The sequence below is a fragment of the Salvelinus sp. IW2-2015 genome, linkage group LG7 (assembly GCF_002910315.2).
Source record: "Salvelinus sp. IW2-2015 linkage group LG7, ASM291031v2, whole genome shotgun sequence".
Taxonomy (NCBI): Eukaryota; Metazoa; Chordata; class Actinopteri; order Salmoniformes; family Salmonidae; genus Salvelinus; species Salvelinus sp. IW2-2015.
The window spans coordinates 17,563,656-17,587,225 of record NC_036847.1 but is presented as its reverse complement, the minus strand read 5'-3'; the positions used below and the strand labels follow the sequence as shown (position 1 = coordinate 17,587,225).

Genomic DNA, 23,570 nt, shown 5'->3' with positions numbered 1-23,570 from the left:
AGCATGAATGAGTTCTAACTATATTCCTGAATTCCTCTGGTCAATTATTCCATCTGTTGGGGATTATGGTTATCTCAGTGCTTAGCTCTTCCTCATCCACTCCTGCCCTGTATGCTAAATTACACCTAGATAATTTTTCCATCTTGCTACCAACCCCAACAAGACACACCTTCCTCCAACCAACCTTTCCCCTCAGCCAAGTTTCTCATCCTCTACTCTGGGTGGTCATACGTTAGTATGTAACACAGCATCTGTTCATGCTCTCTTCTTCATCATCCCCTTCAGTCCAGCGTGTCCACCTGATTAGGCAGCAGCAAGGGCAGCTCAATCCCAGCATTCTCTGCGTCATACAAGTTGACGGCGTCTGTGGCGGTGGCGGGGGGCTGTCGGGGATCGGAAGCCAGGGAGGGGGGCTCTGTGGGCAGGTTGGGCTCACCAGAGTTGCAGAGGGAGAGCTCCGGCGAGGGTCTGCGGGGCGAGCGGGTAGAGCAGCAGGACAGCAGTCGCCCCAGGGCCCGTTTGAAGTCACGCATGAACAGCGGGTAGATAATGGGGTTCATGGTGCTGTTACAGTAGCCCAGCCAAGTGATGGCATCGAAGAGTGTCGGGGGAACACACTCGCATACCGCCTGACAGGTGAGAGAGAGGGCAACAGACAGGCATTGGGGTTGTGTTCAGTATGTACACAACATTTAAGATTTTGTGAAACAAGTATTCTTATCAGAAATATGTAGCCTGTCGGAAATATAGTGCCTATCATAAGTATGCTCCCCCTTGTGTTTTTTTCACGTTTTGTTGCGTTACAAAGTGGGATTGAATTTTATAGGGGGTCACCGATTTTTATATAAATGCTTACAAATTAATGAAAAATGTTTTAAGTGAAAGGTTGCATATGTATTTATGGCAAGCCTAATTAATATACAGTGCATTCAGAAAATATTCAGACCGTTACAGCCTTATTCTAAATAAATCTCAAATCTACACACAATACCTCATAATGACTAAACAAAAACAAGTTTAGACATTTTTGCTAATTAAAAAAAAATACAGCTATTAAATTCACATGCACACCGGTCAAAAGTTTTAGAACACCGACTCATTCAAGGTTTTTTTTTTAATTTGTACTATTTCTACAATAATAATAGTGAAGACATGTAATCATGTGGTAACCAAGGAAGTGTTGAACAAATCAAAATATATTTGAGATTCTTCAAATAGCAACACTTTGCCTTGATGTCAGCTTTGTACATGCTTGACATTCTCTCAACCAGCTTTACCTGGAATGCTTTTCCAACAGTCTTGAAGGACCCACATATGCTGAGCACTTTTTGGCTGCTTTTTCTTCACTCTGCGGTCCGACTCATCCCAAACCATCTCAATTTGGTTGAGGTCGGGGGATTGTGGCGGCCAGGTCATCTGATGCAGCACTCCATCACTCTCCTTCTTGGTCAAATAGCCCTTACACAGCCTGGAGGTGTGTTGCGTCATTGTCCTGTTGAAAAACAAATGATAGTCCCACTAAGCSCAAACCAGATGGGATTGCATATCGCTGCAGAATGCTGTGGTAGCCATGCTGGTTAAGTGTGCCTTGAATTCTAAATAAATCACAGACAGTGTCACCAGCAAATCACCCCCACACCATAACACCACCACCTCCATGCTTTACAGTGGGAAATACACATGCAGAGATCATCCGTTCACCCACACCGTATCTCACAAAGACGGTGGTTGGAACCAAAAATCTCCAATTTGGACTCCAGGCCAAAGGACAAATGTCCATTGCTCGTGTTTCTTGGCCCAAGCAAGTCTCTTATTATTATTGGTGTCCTTTAGTAGTGGTTTCTTTGCAGCAATTCGACAATGAAGGCCTGATTCACGCCGTCTCCGCTGAACAGGTAATGTTGAATTTTTTTGGCCTGCAATTTCTGAGGCGGTAACTCTAATGAACTTATCCTCTGCAGCAGAAGTAACTCTGGGTCTTCCATTTCTTTGGCGGTCCTCATGAGAGCCATTTTCATCATTGAGCTTGATGGTTTTTGCGACTTCACTTGCAGAAACTTTAAAAGTTCTTGAAATGATCCGTGTTGACTGACCTTCATGTCTTAAAGTAATGATGGACTGTCGTTTCTCTTTGCTTATTTGAGCTCTTCTTGCAATAATATGGACTTGGTCTTTTACCAAATAGGTATATCTTCTGTATACCCCCTACCTTGTCACAACACAACTGATTGGTTCAAATGCATTAAGAAGGGAAGTAATTCCATAAATTAACTTTTAACAAGGCACACTTGTTAATTGAAATGCATTCCAGGTGACTACCTCATGAAGCTGGGTGAGAGAATGCCAAGAGTATGCAAAGCTGTCATCAAGGCAAAGGGTGGTTATTTGAAGAATCTGAAAAATAAAATATATTTTGATTTAACACTTTTTGGGTTACATTAAAACAATTGCATTTCACCTTTATTTTACCAGGTAGGCCAGTTGAGAACAAGTTCTCATTTACAACTGCAACCTGGCCAAGATAAAGAAAAGCAGTGTGACAAAAACAACACAGAGGTACACATAAACAAATGTACAGTCAATTTTCTTTTTTTTTTTTAATTTCACCTTTATTTAACCAGGTAGGCTAGTTGAGAACAAGTTCTCATTTACAACTGCGGCATGGCCAAGAGAAAGCAAAGCAGTGCAACAAACACAGAGTTACACATGGAATAAACAAACATACAGTCAATAATAAAATAGAAAAGGTCTGTATACAGTGTGTGCAAATGAGGTAGGATAAATGAGGTAAGGCAATAAATAGGCCACAGTGGTGAAATAATTACAATATAGCAATTAAACACTGGAGTGATAGATGTGCAGAAGATGAGTGTGCAAGTAGAGATACTGGGGTGCAATGGAGCTAAAATAAATAACAGTATGGGGATGAGGTAGTTGGATGGGCTATTTACAGATGGGTGCAGTGATCTGTGAGCTGCTCTGACAGCTGGTGCTTAAAGTTAGTGAGGGAGATATGAGTCTCCAGCTTCAGTGATTTTTTTTGCAGTTCGTCCCAGCCATTGGCAGCAGAGAACTGGAAGGAAAGGTGGCCAAAGGAAGAATTGGCTTTGGGGGTGACCAGTGAAATATACCTGCTGGGCCGTGTGCTACGGGTGGGTGCTGCTATGGTGACCAGTGAGCTGAGATAAGGTGGGGCTTTACCTAGCAAAGACTAATAGATAACCTGGAGCCAGTGGGTTTGGCGACGAATATGAAGCGAGGGCCAGCCAACGAGAGCGTACAGGTCGCAGTGGTGGGTAGTATATGGGGCTTTGGTGACAAAATGGATGGCACTGTGATAGACTACATCCAGTTTGCCGAGTAGAGTGTTGGAGGCTATTTTGTAAATGACAACGCCGAAGTCAAGGATCAGTAGGATAGTCAGTTTTACGAGGGTATGTTTGGCAACATGAGTGAAGGATGTTTTGTTGCGAAATAGGAAGCCGATTCTAGATTTAATTTTGGATTGGAGATGCTTAATGTGAGTCTGGGAGGAGAGTTTACAGTCTAACCAGACACCTAGGTATTTGTAGTTGTCCACATATTCTAAGTCAGAACCGTCCAGAACCGAGTAGTGATGGACGGGCGGACGGGTGTGGGCAGCGATCGGTTGAAGAGCATGCATTTAGTTTTACTTGCATTTAAGAGAAGTTGGAGGCCACGGAAGGAGAGTTATGGCATTGACGCTCGTCTGGAGGTTTGTTAGCACAGTGTCCAAAGAAGGGCCAGAAGTATACAGAATGGTGTCGTCTACGTAGAGGTGGATCAGAGAATTACCAGCAGCAAGAGCGACATCATTGATATATACAGAGAAAAAGAGTCGGCCTGAGAATTGAACCCTGTGGCACCCCCATAGAGACTGCCAGAGGTCCGGACAACAGGCCCTCCGATTTGACACACTGAACTCTGTCTGAGAAGTAGTTGGTGAACCAGGCGAGGCAGTCATTTTGAGAAACCAAGGCTGTTGAGTCTGCTGATAAGAATGTGGTGATTGACAGAGTCGAAAGCCTTGGCCAGGTTGATGAATACAGCTGCACAGTATTGTCTCTTATCGATTGCGGTTATGATATTTTGTTTCATTGTTTTGATGTCTTCACTATTATTCTACAATGTAGAAAATAGTAAAAAATTAAGAAAAACCCTTGAATGAGTATGTGTTCTGAAACTTGACGGTAGTGTAAGTATTCAGACCCTTTACTCAGTACTTTGTTGAAGCACCTTTGGCAGCGATTACAGCCTCGAGTCTTCTGGATATGATGCTACAAGCTTGGCACCTGTATTTGGGGAGTTTCTCCCATTCTACTCTGCAGATCCTCTCAAGCTGTGTCAGGTTGGATGGGGAGTATTGCTGCACATCTATTTTGAGGTCTCTCCAGAGTTGTTTGATCGGGTTCAAGTCCGGGCTCTGGCTGGGTCACTCAAGGACGTTGAGACTTGTCCCGAAGCTACTCCTGCGTTGTCTTGGCTGTGTGCTTAGGGTTGTTGTCCTGTTGGAAGGTGAACCTTTGCCCCAGTCTGAGGTCCTGAGTGTTCTGGAGCAGGTTTTCATCAAGGATCTCTCTGTACTTTGCTCCGTTCATCTTTCCCTCGATCCTGACTAGTCTCCCAGTCCCTGCCGCTGAAAAACATCCCCACAGCATGATGCTGCCACCACCATGCTTCACGGTAGGGATGGTGCCAGGTTTCCTCCAGACGTGACGCTTGGCATTCAGGCCAAAGAATCTTGTTTCTCATGGTCTGAAAGTCCTTTAGGTTCCCTTTGGCAAACTCCAAGTAGGCTGTTATGTGCCTTCTACTGAGGAGTGGCTTCCATCTGGCCACTCTACTATAAAGGACTGATTGGTGGAGTGCTGCAGAGGTGGTTGTCCTTCTGGAAGTTTCTCCCATCTTCACAGAGGAACTCTGGAACTCTGTCAGAGTGACCATCGGGTTCTTGGTCACCTCCCTGACAAAGGCCCTTCTCCCTCGATTGCTCAGATTGGCCGGGTGGCCAGCTCTAGGAAGAGTCTTGGTGGTTCCAAACTTCTTCCATTTAAGAATGATGGAGGCCACTGTGTTCTTGGGGACCTTCAATGCTGCAGAATTGTTTTGGTACTCTTCCCCAGATCTGTGCCTCGACACAATCCTGTCTCGAAGCTCTACAGACAATTCCTTTGATTTCATGGTTTGGTTTTTGCTCTGTCATGCACGATCAACTGTGGGACCTTATATAGACAGGTGTGTGCCTTTCCAAATCATGTTTAATCAATTGAATTGACCACAGGTGGACTCCAATGGAAACGGGATGCACCTTAGCTGTAGAAAAGGCCCATGGAGTTGGTGGAATAATCCTTTAATTCATGGCCACTTACTCAGCTGGGCCAGGGGCACTTTAATTAGGTCAGGTGGCAATGACCATCCCCATAAAAGGAGGAAAACGCCATCGGCTGATCTCGCTGCTTTCTCTTCCTTAACTCCGTCTGCTCCAGAAGTTCTGTGCGTCCATGAATCCACACTACTCAGTAAATATACCACTTTATGGTTAAAGGAATTCCTGCCTCAGTCTCATCCATTCCTCTGTCACCTGACACGTGACCACCTGTTCACCTTCACTGTCAGTCATCCTACCTGTCCAGCTACCCACAGATTTCACTAATCTTTCATTAGCTCAATTTCGAGTCTCATAGAAAAGTGTCTGAATACTTATGTAAAGTATGTTTTTCATTTTTAATACATGTGCAAAAATTTATAAAAACATGTTGTCGCTTTGTCATTATGGGGTATTGTGTGTATATATTTAATACATTTTAGAATAAGGCCGTAACGTAACAAAATGTGGAAAAAGGGAACAGGTCTGAATACTTTCCGAATGCACAGTATTTTCACTTTCCCAGAATTTGGTTGTTCATCATTGCTAGACAGCCATTTAGCAGTTATGTCCTTGAGCTGTTCGTGTCTATTAATGTTCTGTATTATTTCATGTATTGTGTGGACCTCAGGAAGAGTAGCTGCTGCTTTTCAATCAGATAATGGGGATCCTAATAAAATACTAAATACCAACTTGACAGAGCTTGAACAATCTTTGAAAAGAATAATGGGCAAGTATTGCACAATCCAGGTGTGCAAKGCTTAGAGACTTAACCCCCCAAAACTCAGCTATAATCGCTGCCAGGGGTGTTTTTTTGAATTGACTCGGGGGATGAATACTTATCTATTCAATATATATTAGTATGTTACTTTGTAACACAAAATGTGAAGAAATCCAGGAAGGGGGGGTCAATACTTATATGTATCCATGTATGTATCCAATGGAAATATGTAGCCAATAAGAGGTAAAACAGAAAATATTATTTCAAATGCTCTTTTCATCAGTGTACAGCTACTGTAATTGGGCCTGAATAGAACATATATATGTAAATTAGGGACATAACCCATAGAAGGGTGAGAAATTGGCTCACTYTGGCATATCAGGGAGAGAGGGAGGAGACTGCTGTTGTAGGAAAGTGTCCTATCTTATCAAGATGGAAGGAGGCAGGGAGTGAGAAGGTGAAAAGGGAGGTGGTGTTCACATACCACATGGAGTGTGAAGGGGGGGGGGGGGGAGGAAGGCAGACACTGAAACCTCTGTTGGCTATATTCTGGAGGAGTGAAGTGAGGGACACAGATGGGAAATGAAATGACTGGATCATTGAAAGCCTGAAAGCAGGACAACAATAATTACCAATTTAGATTAAATCCTTTTATGTTACACACTGTGCTGACACCTTTCCCAGTCAGAGGAATAAGGTAACCTCAGAGTTAGAGCACAGACAAAGGGGAGCTTAATTGCTATAAGACGATGCATCAGGCATTGAATTTATGTGATCCAGGTTCTGTAATACAGGGAATTAATTTCAATGAATAGGCTGTACACAATGAACATAAGGAGAACAGATAGACAATATACTGTGTGCTTGTGGTTTGCAAGTTTCGACCCTGAGAAGATGAGCAGCAACCAATTTAAAGATTTCTATTAGTCTCAGAGCAGCTAGCTGATCCCATAGTGTTTTGGCTCATCGTTTTTCCTGAAAATCCCTCAATTTAAGACGTTAAGAGAGTCCTTTGAATCTAAAAGTTTACAGCAACAAGGCACAATATCATTGATAAAGAAAAAAGAATGGCCAGATTTGATTACGCATCTTATAAGCCAATTTCATTTATTAACTTGGATGTAAAGTGCAAGTTTGGAAATTAAGATTTCACTAGAATTTCAGGATTACATGTATACTCTTCCAAGCTTGACATTAAAGGGATAGATTGCTTAAATCACTGAACTATCCCTTTAATCCAGAGGCTCACCTAGTCTGAGCCACTGACCTGGGCCATGTTGGTGATGAAGAAGGGCAGCCAGGCGCTGAAGAAGAGGCCCAGCAGGACTCCCAGGGTCAGACTGGCCTTCACTGCCCTCCGGCCCTGCCTGTGGGCCAGCCGCCGCTCGCTGTTCACTGACAACTGAGGATAGAGGGACACACAGGGCAGTCAGAGGCAAGGACTGCATCACAATGTGTCCAAAAACCTAGGTATTTAAATTGACATGGTAACTACAGGTCCACACTGTTACATGATTCTTAAAACTGTTACACATGTTTGCGGCATGCACATTTTCAAGGATTTTCAAATGAACTCAATGGAATTAAAACAATAATTCCAGGGTGAGTACAAATCTAATGCATAGAAAGTTCATTATGTAGAAACAGCAAACGGGAATAAATAGCTGTAAGTATTATGTAACAATGTGCACTTACTTACTCTGTACCTAAGAGCTACCATGTAAATACTTAGGTTTAATAATTGGAGTGGCGAAAGACGATAAACTATAGCTTCCACCATATTGCTTTCAAGAGAAGATGACACACTTTAGATGCATCCTTGGCCTGGTATTGTCGAGGAGTCTGAAAAAAGTTAACGCTTGCATTTAACAATATGTAATTATCACATTGAAAGAAATGTGATGTGTTGCTGAATACATTGAAAAGTCTCTGCGTGGAACAACATTGTTATGAATTATTGTCCTTGGCACTCAATCTCAYGAGTGGAGACGCAGGCCCTTGACTACATAAATACAATGCAAGGTCTGTGCCATTTATTCTAACTAGCAACCACTTTGCCTTCAACAGGCGCCATCGTCTCTCCTCCCTCTGTCTCTTTCAAATGTTTTTTAATCATGTTTCATTTCTGAATTTCAAGCTCTTTCCCATCTTTCATCTTAAACTGTCTTTCACTTATTTCACTCTATTCAGTTTATTTTATTTGAGTGGATGTAAGAAAATGTATTCAGTGTGTCAATTCCTCAGCTGCCCACCTCACTTTAATAGAGGGGAGATCAATGAGTGCAGTGGCAAGGCCAACTCTCACACACACAAACACACTTATCTACAGTGCCTTCAGAAAGTATTCATAACCCTTGACTTATTCCACATTTTGTTGCGTTACAGCCTGAATTCAACATGTATTAAATGGGGGGTTTTCTCACCCATGTACACACAATACCCCATAATGACAAAGTAAAAACATGTTTTTAGACATTTTTGCAAATGTATTTGAAAATGAAATACAGAAATCTAATTTACATCAGTATTCACAACCCTTTGCTATGATACTTCAAATTTCTTTCATCATCCTTGAGATGTCAGCACAACTTGATTGGAGTCCAACTGTGACCAATTGGACATGATTTAGAGAGAAACACACCTGTCTATATACGGTCCCACAGTTGACAGTGTATGTCAGATCAGAAAATATACCATGAAGTTCAAGGAACTGTCTGTAGATCTCTGACATATAATTGTGATGAGGCATATATCTGTGGAAGGATATAAAACAATTTCTAGTGTGTTGAAAGTTTCCAAGGGCACAGTGGTCACCATCATTGGAAAATTGAAAAAATATGGGACTACCCAGAACCTGCCAGAAGGACAACAATCTCTAAAGCACTTCACCAATCTGGGCTTTATGGGAGAGTGGCCAGACGGAAGCCACTCCTGAGAAAAAGGCACATGACAGCACGCCTGGAATTTGCAAAAACGCATGTGAAAGACTCAGAGCATAAGGCAAAAGATTCTGTGGTCTGATGAGACAAAAATGTAACTATTTAGCCTGAATGCAAAGCGCTATGTCTGGAGAAAAGCAGGCACAGCTCATCACCCGTCTAACACCTTCCCTACCGGGAAGCATGTTGGTGGCAGCATCATGCTATGGGGATGCTTTTCAGCAGCAGGGACTGGGTGACTGGTAAGGATAGAGGAAACAATGAATGGAGCCAAATACAGGCAAATCCTTGATGAGTACCTGCTTCATAGTGCAAACGACCTTAGACTGTGGGCGAAGATTTACGTTCCAACAGGACAATGACCCCAAGCTTACAGCCAAAGCAACGCTGGAATGGCTTCAGAACAAAAATGTGAAAGTCCTTGAGTGGCCCAGCCAAAGCAGACTTAAATCCCATTGAAAATCTGTGGCAAGACTTGAAGATTGCTGTTCACCGCCACTCCCCATGTATTTTAATAGAGCTTGAGAAAATCTGCAAGGAAGAATGGGAGAAAATCACCAAATCCAGATGTGCAATGCTAATACATACATTCCCAAGACAACTCAAAGCTGTAATCGCCACCTAAGGTACTTCTACAAAGTAGTGACTCAGGGGTATGAATACATATGTATTTCATTTTCAATAAATTAGCTAACATTTCAAAAAACATGTTTTAGTTTTGTAAATAAATGTTGAATTCAGTCAGTAACACAATAAAATGTGGAATAAGTCAAGGGGTATGCATACTTTCTGAAGGCACTCTAACCCACCCACTCCACCTTTAAAGAGCAACTGCCTTTAAAAAGCAACAAATCCATTTGAAAACAGCCTATATGGCAACGATATGAGTCAAACAGTTATTCTAGTGTCAAAATGTACTACATGTGTAAATAGGATAATTTTGGTCATAAAGTAAGTAGTCTAAAACGAAGTTTGGAACATCCGTGCATCACAGCGGGTAAATGAAGGTTGGGTTTTGATTTGCCGATTTCCATTTGCCTACTAACATAGCGTGATCAGCTGCAGTGATTGCTCTCTATCCAATAGCATAGACAGTGAGACACCTGCCCCAGCAGCTCTGACTTTGTTTGCATACGACAACACATAGCACATTTTTTTACTTGAGAAATACTGCACCACACCTAAATGTAAAATTGCGCAAATATATCATCCTCAAAAAAATGTCAACATTTAGTACAGATTTCATGAGTTATCTTAGATTCATTCTGGGGATTTTGAGGAAGTGAAATAGGCTTCCACGTCTACAGTGTCTCATGGAAGACAAACATCATTAACCAAACGCAGAATCAGTCAGGAAACCTCCAAGACTGAAATCTCGTTTTTCTAATGAGCAACATAAAAACACGTGCCAATCGACATTTGTTCAGTCGCTCTTTAATCTCACCTTCTTGATTCATCTCCCAAATCAATGGCCGCTTCCTAATTATCTAGCTAGATCACCACATTTGTTTTCCTTCATGACAACTGGGTCGTTCCACCAATTTCGTAACTTTTAAGCAGTGTAACTTAGGGGGGGGGGTTTAATTTCACCTAATTTGAACATCCTATCATTAAGAGCACCTGTTCAACTTAATAAAAAACATGTTTTCCCATTTTAAGAGGTTGAATTACATTTTTACTATAGTCAGTGCCTATTAAGTGCCGAATAAAGTAGGGTTGATTGAAAGAGTTGACGACTTCATCTTAAATCAACCATAAATCCCCTTGTTGTGTGAAACAGGGAGTGGCAATTTTTTAATTTTTTATTGTTAAAACATTTCTAGCGGTTGACGCGTTATGGTCTACCAGGTCAGTTTTCCACCAGAAAACAGCCAAAGAGTAGAACTAGCTCACCTGCTTTTACACTATGATTTAATTATAAGATGTTCAATGTTTATTTTTTTCTTTAAAAYGCAATAGTTTCACCTTATTAAATGAGAGTTCAGTTCACGTAACAGGGTTGACCTTAAAATAATCACTAATCACATGAATAAATAATAATCTTCATGAATGACTTTGTCAAAGCAACCAAATAACTAGGGCTTTACAATGATGGTGAAAACTTGGAGACATTTTGGGGTTAAGTGGGTTAAAATCTTCCAGAAGTCACAGAGAGTCCATGGAGGGACATGGATGTTGAATATGAATAATATTTTAAAAATCAGATTTATTGAATTCTCCATGTGGTCGATATTAAAGGTGCACTTCATTTAATATAACAGTCTTTTACAATTCAATATTGGAGCTCAATTTCTATAAAAATATCAAAGGGACGCGAAAGGCACTCTTTTTGTGGAACGACCCAACTGATTGGAGAGGCAGAGAAGGCATCATGGTGGAAACCTATCTAGGCACACAGTGATCATGCAGTGACAGTTTACACAGCTGTGAGATGTAGCCTCAATGTATCTCCCTTCATTTCCTCTACAACTCCCCTCTCCCTCTCACCGGTACTTGGCGTGACATAGAGCGTTCCTGATGACTGTAGTCTTCTCTGTCATGGTGAGCATGTCCCGCGGCGCCCCCACCTGGTGAGGGAGGCTGAGAAGGCCCCCTGGGCGAATGTTGCGGGTACGGAGGGTGACTTAGCGCCGCCACTCGCCTTGCCTGTCTCCGTGCCACCAGGAGAATCCGACAGTAGGTGAAGCAGATAGCGCTGGATGGCAGGAAGAAGGTGAGGACGGATGCCACCAGGGCAAAGGGCAGGGTGACCCGCAGACGACACTGGAAGGACAGGCCATCGGAGGGTGACAGTTGGAAGTAGGAAGCGGGGTACCGCAAGCTTAGCTCTGGGTATGTGCTGATGTTGGCACTGCCAGCCCCGTGCATTGGGAAATGGCCACTTCGGTGACCCAAGCTGTGCCAGTTCATCTTGATGGGCAAGAAGGAGGCGAGGGCGGCCAGACTCCAGGCCCCTCCCACCAGAAGCAGGGCCCGGGGAAGGGTCATCCTCTGCTTGTACCGCAGAGGCGAGATGATGAGCAGGTAGCGGTCCAGGCTGATCACACATAGGTTGAGAATGGAGGCACTGCAGCACATGACGTCGAAGCAGAGCCACACGGGGCAAAAGCCCGGCGACAACACCCAGGCCCCGCACAGCACATTGAGCATGGCTGGCGGCATCACCACCAGCGCCACCATCAGGTCCGACAGGAAGAGAGACACCAGGAAACAGTTGGAGGTGTTGCGTAAGGAGCGCTGGGCAAACACCAGAGTGATCAACAGAGTATTTCCACAAGCCGTCATCAGGATGATGAGGGTTAACATGCACGCCAACAGCCACGGACCGCTGCCACTGATGCCCCAGGCACTGCTCGTGGACAAGCTACCATTGGAGCTCCCTAAAGGGTTAACAGCATCCACACCTGCTGCCTCTAGGCCAGTTAAGGTAGAGTCGCCCATAGCGGTAGTTGACATTGGTCAATGTGAGAGCTTCCCTGTTCCTCTCCCAGTCTGTGCACACGAAAAGTTGCTGTGAAGCGCAAAATGTATGTGACTTCTGGTGCTTGTTAGTGTCACTAAAGCTTTCCTGACACTTGAGGAGAATAAAGAGAAGCCACTGAAGTCCTGTGTTAATCATCCATTCACCACATCCTTCCCAAGGTTAGAGAGGAGCCTGAGAGTCATTTCTCTCTCCTAAGTGTGAAAATCTCCTCTTAACACTGTGATCAGAAGTGCCAACACTGTTTCCATATCTCCATCGTGTCAAATAGTCCTGCTTCTTCTCAGCTTTGGAGCCAGTGTGAGCAATTCTGTGGCTTTCAGTGCGTCACGATGACACTCGCTGGGGGAGGGAAAATTGAGAGGTGGGCTACAACGTGGGAGCGCAAAGGCAGTTAGAGACGAAATGCGAGAAGAGGGAAAAATAAATGATCCAAGATATTCTTTACTACACACACAAGGTTAATGATATTATGTTTAATATGTGTGTGTGAGAGAGAGAGTGAGTGAGCGGTGTGAAGTCTATTAGCTGCTCCCTTTTTCTTGAATAGAATAAACACCACTGTGAGGCTGTCATTTGTAAGCAAGGCTCTGGCCACAAGTGCTCTACAGGTATCATGGTTGCTGTGGGGTTGCCTCTGGATCCCGTCTCCTGATAATCCCCATGCCAGCCACTCCAGTGTGCCTCCCAGCAAGAACATTTTGCTCCCGGGGAAGGAGCGTGTCTGAGCATTGAGCTGCTAATACACAGCTAGGTGATGCAAATTCTGTATCACAGCAAGGAGACAGTGTGGGCTTTATACACTCTACATCTGTTGGACAATTTCATTTAATAGCCAGTGCTTGTTGTGACATTCTGCATTATTTCTGTGAAAAAAGTTGGAAATGTATTGACTCATATTTTCTTTGTAGAGCATTTATGGTATATATAATTGTGAAATTGTGTACTATTCAATTCTGTGGGTATATGTGGTTTATCATATTTATTCCACTTACTTATTTAATAATAGCATAAAGCTTCATTTTTCACAGAACTACTAATAGCTTTTTGTCCCTCAATGTTAACATCTTAACAATAGACTAAGTAAAAGTCAAGGATGTCAAGAACATTGTGTTTCAGACAATTATGCAGATTCTCTGACACCGTTTACAATTGATTCTAAGACAAGGTAAATTAGTCGGCTTAGTCGGAGGGCACTTGAATGCTAATGAGTACAAAATGTGCTTCCATGGAAGTGTTTGTATCCACACAAATTAATGCCGGTTTTGCATTGTTGATGTATCTTCCAGTTCACTCTATGATATAACACAACACATCTAATCAGATGTTTTAAAGGTAGATTAAGTTATATGACTTAGATGCACAAAGTAAACAGTACAGTGGGTCAATTACCGCAACAGGTCATTATTAACAAGGCTAAACTTCTCCGCTGTTTTGCTCCCGTAACTACCACGTAACGTAAACTCACGTAAACTCGTACATCGCCTTGGTCCGTACAATTGCCCTTATTTTAGCGCCCCAAAAACGTAATACTTCCAGATCAACTGTAATGTCCATACCATTGTAAAGCACAATTTCTCCCCTTTCCAACAGAATCAATTACATGACCTAAATGCTGCCCATTTCTGCATAATTCAAGCAGGCAATGAGCCCCGTCGGGTCTTATTAAAAATGGCGGGTGGGGAAGCGAAACTAATGCGTGAGAGTGAGAAGGAGAGATATTGTGACGGGAATTTTTTTTTTTCACTCGATCTGTCCAACTTATCACCTTATCGCCTCTAAAATGAAAATAAAACACGATAAAGAGTTTATATAATGTGTCATTACATACATATTTGAAGGTTTGTGTCGAATTTGAATCGGGTTTTTAGGGCGGTGCTAAAGTGATCTTAGAAGTAAACAGTGGCTTTGAGAATGATGATCGCATGCAATAATGACGCAAAAAATTGACTAGGTATCCCCCTTACCCCAGTCACTGTCCATTTCTTGTTTTTAAACGATGAGAGAAGTGCTACACCTGGTGGAGAGAGATTGTAAGACAGAAATAGTTGCTATATGCGTGCTGTACGCTACGACATGACACGTCACGATGTAACGGAGGGTCCGTTTTTTCAACTTTTCTCCAATACTATAGAGCCATTACCATGTCGATCAACGCTTGAATAGAAACTTAGTTCACACCCCCGATTTTGAAGTCAACACAGTCGCTACAGTCCCATTAGTTTTCTTTGCAGCCTCGTTTGAATGTTGCGGTTGCGCACATTTGTACGGAGTGGGGTGAGTTTACGTTAACAGTGTGAAGCGAATCCCTGCACATACGCAGATGTGACTGTGTGAGAGCGAAGTATTGCATCTCGCTATGGCAATATCTGCGGTGCTGCTCATGGCAACGTAATTTTGTCTTCCTTCAAAAACACACAAAAACCACAATTGTCCTGTTACGGCGTTCCTCCTCCTCTTCATCCGAAGAGGAGGAGCATGGGTCGGACCAACACGCAGCGAGGTATGATGACATAAATGATATTTATTGAAATACGAAATGAACACGAAAACACTTGAAAATTACAAAATAACAAACACGACGTAGACAGACCTGAACATGGAACTTACATACTACACGCAGAACTCACGAACAGGAACAGACTACATCAAACGAACGAACAGCCAAAACAGTCCCGTGTGGTGCACATACACTGACACGAAAGACACAGGCGACAATCACCCACAAACAAACAGTGAGAACAACCTACCTTAATATGACTCTCAATCAGAGGAAATGCCAAACACCTGCCTCTAATTGAGAGCCATACCAGGCAACCCTTTAACCCAACATAGAAACACAACACATAGAAATGCCCACCCCGCTCACGCCCTGACCAATAAACACATACAAAACAAGAGAAAACAGGTCAGGAACGTGACATGTCCTTATTTTACGATTATTTTATTTAATAAACACAGATTTTCCTGTTCAGGCACGTAGAAATTATATGCGTAAGTATGGAAGGGTCGACCCACAGAAAGAAATGAGTCTGGCTGGAGATCATTGCAAATGATGGGCAACCAAAAAAAGACAGTTCGTCGCTGACGTGTGGCTACTGCTCCTGTGAGGAAAAGAGTGAAGATAAAATGGAGTTAGTTTTCATTTGGAGTACAGTACATTATACAATAACATTAATGCACGATATGGTCTTGAATATCGGTCCAATATACTATGCATTTGTACCACATCTTCAATACGAAATGTGCAAGAATTCTTATACTGACCTTAATGTTTCTCTGAAGTAGATATGCTTGGGCCAATGGAAAAAATATTAAAATAATGCTATTTCAATCTAGGCTATGTAATAGCCTAAAATTAACCTTAAACTTAAACCTGTAACCTTAAAATCCCAAAATATATATTTACGGTGACCGCACTGCAGTTTCCCCCAGTGGGTCGCGACCCCGACATTGAATACCACTGCTGTAAGTAGTCTATGGACATGGTATTACAGCAATCCATGATCTGGTTTTGTTGTCCAATGTTTCAAATGCAAACTTTTTTGCATTTGTGGCACAAATCCAAAGCAAGTCAATGGTACCTATATTAGCATTTTCACAGTTCATGTCAAAATGATCCTAAAGTATATAAAAATGTATTGTGTAACTCAATCATGTTCCTTATAGATATTTTGGATATGAAGTGTGAAAATGTTAATATAGGTACCATTGACTTGCTTTGGATTTGAGCCACAAATGCTAAAACGTTAGCATTTGAAAGAGTGTCCAGGTAAAAATCGAATCAAATTTTATTGGTCACATACACATGTTAAGCAGATGTTATTGTGGGTGTAGCGAAATGCTTATGTTTCTAGCTCGACAGTGCAGTAATATTTAACAATTTCCCAACATATACCCAATACACACAAATCTAAGTAAAGGAATGGAATTAAGAATATATAAATATATGGATGAGCAATGTCAGAGCAACATAGACTAAGATACAGTAGAATAGTATAGAATTCAGTATATACATATGAGATGAGTATTGCAAGATATGTAAACATTATGACAAGTGACTAGTGTTCCATTTATTAAAGTGACCAGTGATTTCAAGTCTATGTATGTAGGCAGCAGCCTCTATGTGCTAGTGATGGCTATTTAACAGTTTGATGGCCTTGAGATAGCTGTTTTTCAATATCTCGGTCCCAGCTTTGATGCACCTGTACTGACCTCGCCTTCTGGATGATAGCGGGGTGAACAGGCTGTGGCGGGGGTGGTTGTTGTCCTTGATGATCTTTTAAGCTCCCTGTGACATCGGGTGCTGTAGGTGTCCTGGAGGGCAGGTAATTTGCCCCRGGTGATGCATTGGGCAGCCCTGCAGTTTTGGGCGGTACCGTTGCCATACCAAGCGGTGATACAGCCCGACAGAATGCTCTCAATTGTGCATCTGTAAAGTTTGTGAGGGTTTAAGGTGGCAAGCCAAATTCKTTCAGCCTTCTGAGGTTGAAGAGGCGCTGTTGCGCCTCCTTCACCAGGCTGTCTGTGTGGGTGGACCATTTGAGTTTGTCAGTGATGTGTAGGCCAAGGAACTTGAAGCTTTCCACCTTCTCCACTGCGGTCCCGTCGATATGGATAAGGGTGTGCTCACTCTGCTGTTTCCTGAAGTCCACGATCATCTCCTTAGTTTTGTTGAGTGAGAAGTTATTTTCCTGACACCACACTCCCAGAGCCTTCACCTTCTCCCTGTAGGCTGTCTCGTCATTGTTGGTAATCAAGCCTACTACTGTTGTGTTGTCTGCAAACTTGATGATTGAGTTGGAGGCGTTCTTGGCCATGCAGTCATGGGTGAACAAGGAGTACAGGAGGGGGCTGAACACGCACCCTTGTGGAGCCCCAGTGTTGAGGATCAGCGAAGTGGAGGTGTTGTTTCCTACCTTCACCACATGGGGGCGGCCCGTTAGAAAGTCCAGAACTAAGTTGCACAGGGCGGGGTTCAGACCTAGGGCCTCGAGCTTAATGATGAGCTTGGAGGGTAGTATGGTGTTAAATACTGAGCTATAGTCAATGAACAGCATTCTTACATAGGTATTCCTATTGTCCAGATGGGATAGGGCAGTGTGCAGTGTGGTGCGATTTCATCGTCTGTGGATCTATTGGGGCGGTAAACAAATTGAAGTGGGTCTAGGGTGACAGGTAAGGTAGAGGTGATATGATCCTTGACTAGTCTCTCAAAGCACTTCATGATGACAGAAGTGAGTGCTATGTGGCGATAGTCATTTAGTTCAGTTATCTTTGCTTTCTTGGGTGCAGGAACCATGATGGACATCTTGAAGCATGTGGGGACATCAGTCTGGTATGGGGAGAGATTGAATATGTCTGTAACACACCAGCCAGCTGGTCTGCGCATGCTCTGAGGACGCGGCTAGGGATGCTGTCTGGGCCGGCAGCCTTGCGAGGGTTAACATGCTTAAATGTCTTACTCACATCGGCCACGGAGAAGGAGCGCCCACAGTCCTTGGTAGCGGGCCACGTCGGTGGCACTGTGTTATCCTCAAAGCGGGCAAAGAAGTTGTTTAGCTTGTCCGGGATGAAGACCTCGGTGTTCATGACGTGGCTGGTTTTCCTTTTGTAGTCCGTGATTGTCTGTAGACCTTGCCACATACGTCTCGTGTCTGAGCCTTTGAATTGCGACTCCACTTTGTCTCTATACTGACGTTTTGCCTGTTTGATTGCGTTGCGGAGGGAATAACTACACTGGTTGTATTCTTCCATATTCACAGTCACCTTGACATGGTTAAATGTGGTGGTTCGCGCTTTCAGTTTTGCGCGAATGCTGCCATCTATCCACGGTTTCTGGTTAGGTTAGGTTAATAGTCACAGTGGGTACAACATCTTCCTGATAAACTCAGTCAGTGTATCAGTATATTCTGCGATATTATTCTCTGAAGCTACCCGGAACATATCCCAGTCTGCGTGATCAAAACAATTTTGAAGCATGGATTCCGATTGGTCAGACCAGTGTTGAAAAGTTCTTAGCACGAGTACTTCCTGTTTGAGTTTCTGCCTATAGGAAGAGTGGAGCTAAATGAAGTCATGGTAAGATTAGCCCGAAAGGAGGACGGGGGAGGGCCTTGTAGGCTTTGCGGAAGTTGGAATAACAGTGGTCGAGTGTTTTAGCAGCACAAGTACTACAGTCGATATGTTGATAGAACTTCGGCAGCCTTTTTCTCAAATTTGCTTTGTTAAAATCCCCAGCTACAATAAATGTAGCCTCAGGATATGTGGTTTCCAGTTTGCATAAGGTCCAGTGAAGTTCTTGGGGGCCGTCGTGTTATTGGCTTGAGGGGGGATATACATGACCGTGACTATAACCAAAGAAAATTATCTTGGGAGATAATACGGTAGGTATTTGATTGTGAGGTATTCTAGGTCGGGTGAATAAAATGACTTGAGTTGCTGTATGTTATCACAATTACACCATGAGTCGTTAATCATGAAACATACAACCCCGCCCTTCTTCCTTCTTCCCGGAGAGATATTTATTCCTGTCTGCGCGATGAACTGAGAACCCAACTGCTTGGACCGACTCAGACAGTATATTCCGAGAGAGCCATGTTTCCATGAAACAGAGTATGTTAAAATCCCTGATCACTCCGAGTACCTCTCCTCCGCTGGCGTTGTTTTGGGTCGGCTTCTGGAATCAGTTCAATTGCCCTGGTGGGTGCGAACAAAGGATCCGCTTCGGGAAAGTCGTATTCCTGGTTGTAATGTTGGTGAGTTACCGCCGCTCTGATATCCAATAGCTCTTTCCGGCTGTATGTAATAACACCCTAAAATTTCCGGGTTAACAATATAAGAAATAATACATAAAAAAAAAATACTGCAAAGTTTCCTAAGTGAGGCAGCCCTCTCCTCTCTGTTCTTTTCAAAACCAAAGCATGGTTTTAACTAGCTAGATAATGAACTAAACAACCTAGCCATCTATCTATCCCTGTTGCCCCAACCTGATGTTATAAGCAGCTATCTAGCTTCATCTGGCTAGTGTGGCTTGACTGGACCTGGTAAGACACCTATGTGAAGCTAGCCACAATAAGGATTAGCCACAATAGTGGAATTTGCAGTTCGCCTTCAAAATAAAAGTCTCTCTTTGAAAGTGATTAAAATGGAAACAAATTGTAAGGGTCAACGCTGGTAGAGACAAGAAGCAGGTACAGGGAGTGAACATTTAATGGCGAGGGACATGGAACAGGACAGGACAGTGTCTGGACATAAACACATAATGACATTAATGCAGACACAGGGAACAAACGGGAAGCAGACAGTTATAGACCGGGCAATCAACAAAGGGAAGGAGTCCAGGTGAGTCCAATGAGCGCTGCTGCGCATAATGATGGTGACAGGTGTGCGTAATGAAGGACAGCCTGGTGCCCTCGAGCCCCAAAGAGGGAGAGCGGGAGCAGGCGTGACAGTACCCCCCCTCTAGGGTTGCCACCCAGCGTCCCACCTGGGCGAGCCTGACGGGCCGACCGAGGCATGGACGCTGGACAAGCTGGCTGGGGCGTAGAAGCCCGACGAACCGGCAGAGGAGTGGGAGCCTAGCGAGCCGGCTGAGGCGTGGGAGCCTGATGGGCCGGCTGAAGCATGACGTGGGGTGGGCGCCAACCGTGGTGTTGTCAGCAAACTTGATGATGGAGTTGGTGTCATGCAAAGACACACAGTCATGGGTGAACAGGGAGTACAGCAGAGGACTGAAGACCCACCCCTGGGGGGCCCCCGTGCTAAGAGGGGGTGTTGTTGCCAATCTTCACAACCAGTGGTTTACCTATCAGGAAGTCCAGGATCCAGTTGCAGAGGGTGGTGTCCAGACCCAGGGCTCTAAGCTTGGTGTCGATCTTGGAGGGAAAAATAGTGTTGAATGCTGAACTGTAGTCAATGAACAGCACTCTCACATAGATGTTCCTCTTCTCCACATGTGTTACAGCTGTGTGAATAGCAATGGAAATGGACTTGACGTGGTCCATGACCAGCACTTCATGATGACCGAGGTGAGCGCGACAGGGCGATACTCATTTGGGCATGTCACCTTGTTTTTCTTGGGCACTGTGAAGATGGTGGTCTCCTTAAAGCAGGTAGGGACTACAGCTTGGGACAGGGACGTGTAAGATGCCCGAGAAGACGCCCGCCAGCTGGTCAGCACACACGGAGGACACGTCCAGGGATGCCATCTGGGCCGGCGGCTTTGTGAGTATTCACTTTTTTGAGAGTTTTCCTCACGCCAGCCTCGGAGAGCGAAAGCACCTGGTCGTCCGGAGAGCTCGCAATGCCTTCAACTTCGATACACCAGGAATTGTTTATGAAACATAACCCCCCCTACTCTTACCAGAAGGTGCCGTTTGATCCATTCAGGAATATGGAGAAGCGTATTGTGCGTATTGACATTCATATTGCACTGTACAGCCTGACCTAAGGATTGTGGATCAGTGAAATGGGGTATCAGTCTACTCAGTACCCAAGTGCTTTATTCCCAATGTCCTCAGAGTTATCAGACATACATTTTTTGGGACAAGCGAAGACCCAATCGGCGTTCGATAGATTGGTGGTGCAGTCCGGTAAGACAGTTTGCTCATAGTTCAATGGCTGTGATTTGAGCCGTATTTGCTCCCGATGCACATAATTTTTTTTTTTTTTGTGTGCCAGTGGACTTTTTGTATGTATGCAGGTACAACTATGTTTACCCACCCCCTAAATGAATATTTATGATAAATTCCCCCCCACTTCTCACCTGAATGGATTTTTTATTTATTTGAAGTGGTTGGGCAAAGGCGAAAATTGGAGTTGAGAGTTACCTTTTAATGTCACCACCAATGCACATCAAATAGGTTACATAATGAAAGCATTGCCAGAGTATCCTACCTTCTTTTACACATTTAGCTAGAAAATGTAAATTAATATCCAACGGCTTGAGAAATACAGAGCTGCGAACTCTCACGCATTAGCCGTGAGACACATGTATTTGACACTCTCACAGCCTCTTATATCTCACGTATTGAAAAGTACTGTGTTTATTTTTTAAACAGTCCACTGTATAGTGTGCGTTAACATTTCAACAGTGCTCCAAATCGTAGCATCTGCGCCTGCAATTTAACATCACGAGCGGAACCTCTATCATTGTCCTGTCTTACCTCAGCACTGTGACCCGCAGCACATTTAAGCATACGATTGGTCTAGTTATGTAAGGGATCAAGGGAATTGGATGTGCATTTTAAAGAAACGCCCCTCAAGATTAGGAGAGTGGAGCTGAATGGAGAGAGAGAACGTTCTCCGCTGAGTTTATAAAATTGTAAAAGAGACGGTAGCACTGTTTCATATACAATGTTGTTAACAAAATTAGATTGCTGTTTCTCCCGTCCCTATTGCCGAATGCAACCTTTTGACAGCATGTACTAAAGTCGATTTAATCCACACTTGCATTAGTCCCCTGGTTTGATGATTTTCAGCAAGCAGACAGTCCTAGAGTATGTTTTAGCAGGGAAGTAACGGTACTTGGTGGTGATTTCATTGAGTACTCTGTAATCAATACATTGGCGTAACCCTCAATCCTTCTTGACCACGAAGAAGAAACCTGCCAACGCAGAAGAAGTGGACGTGCGGATAAAACCTTGTTGGAGCGCCTCGGATGTGCTCCTCCATGGCCTGGGTTTCAGCCACCGACAGAGGGTAGATGCATCTGCGCAGAGCCTGCAAGCAGGTCGTTGGCACAGTCCCAGGGGCGATGAGGGAGACAGGTTGTGCGGGTTTTGGAAAATACCTCCCACAGGTCCTGGTATGCCTCTGGAATGTCGGGCTCAAGGGCAACCACAGGACTCTCAACCGACGTGAAACAACAAGGGACGGGGAAGCAGGTCCTCCGGCATTCGGGTGCCCAGTCTGTGATTTTTATCCTCGACCATGAGATGGTAGGGTTGTGGCGTTGAAGCCAAGGTAGGCAGAGGATGATCTTGTGAGCTGGTGCACTGGTGATGAAGAAGGGGATGTTCTCCTGATGGATGGACTCCACGGTGAGGGTGAGTGGTTTGGTGATGTGTGTGATGGTCCCGGAACCTAATGGCCGATTATTTAGGGCTTGAACCGGAAAAGGAGAGGAGAGCAGGTATGAGGTGATGTTGAGAGAGGCACCAGAATCCAGTAATGCTGTAGATGAAGGACAGTCAACTAGTGCGATTGACACCAAAAAGGGTTTGGCAGAAAGTGATGAAGTGTGGATACTCACACCTGCCCCAGGAGGTGGAAGATCACGTGATCGTCCCTCTGCTCTCGTGGATCCCGAGTTGGGACGTACCGGACACTGCTGGAGCCCTCCTTAACCACAATAGAGATAGAGCCCCAGCTGTCTCCGTCTACGTCGCTCCACCGCGGGGAGGCGTGTGACCCCTACCTCCATGGGTTCAGGCTCTGATCCAAAGTGTTCACTGAAGGAGGGAGAGAAGCGATTAGAGTGCCGACGCTCCCGAAGAAGGTTATCCAGACGGATGGCCATCGCGATGAGTGCGTCTAAGGAGAGGTTGTAGTCTCGACAGGCCAGTTCCGTCTGAACCTCCTCACGCAGTCCTCTTCTAAATAGCGTACGAAGCGACAGCTCATTCCATCTCCTGGATGCTGCTACTGTCTGGAAGGTGAGCGCATACTCGGCAACAGTCTGATCCTCCTGCTGTAGTCAGAGTAGACTCTCACCCCCCTCTCTGCCCTCCGATGGATGATTGAAGATACCTCTGGACGGAGCCATGAACCCCTCATACGAATCCAGCACCTCTCCTCTCTCCCAGATGGCCGTGGCCCATTCCAACGCCCGCCCAGTCAGCAGGGAAATAACCGTAGCAACCACCTCTCGGTGGTAGGAGCTCCCATCTGGTGTGCAAAGTAGAGAGAGCACTGGAGTAGGAACCCACGGCATGTAGATGGGGTGCCGTCATATTTATCCGGGAGGGACAAACGGGCATTGCTGCCCTAGGCAGGTTGCTGGTATGCTGGGTCGACTGGTGGTAGAGTATCCTCCGCTAG

The 23,570-nt window shown here is 44.3% G+C and overlaps 1 protein-coding gene across 1 annotated transcript; it reads right to left on the bottom strand.

The window, feature by feature from the left end:
• Window positions 1-49: 49 nt before the first annotated feature.
• Window positions 50-12,487, bottom strand: htr6 (5-hydroxytryptamine (serotonin) receptor 6). The gene is made up of 3 exons (XM_070444327.1): window positions 11,534-12,487; window positions 7,375-7,509; window positions 50-629 (listed from the first exon to the last, which is right to left on the bottom strand). The coding sequence occupies exons 1-3, from the start codon at window positions 12,485-12,487 to the stop codon at window positions 282-284; spliced, it is 1,437 nt and encodes a 478-aa protein (XP_070300428.1). The 3' UTR covers window positions 50-281.
• Window positions 12,488-23,570: the final 11,083 nt, after the last annotated feature.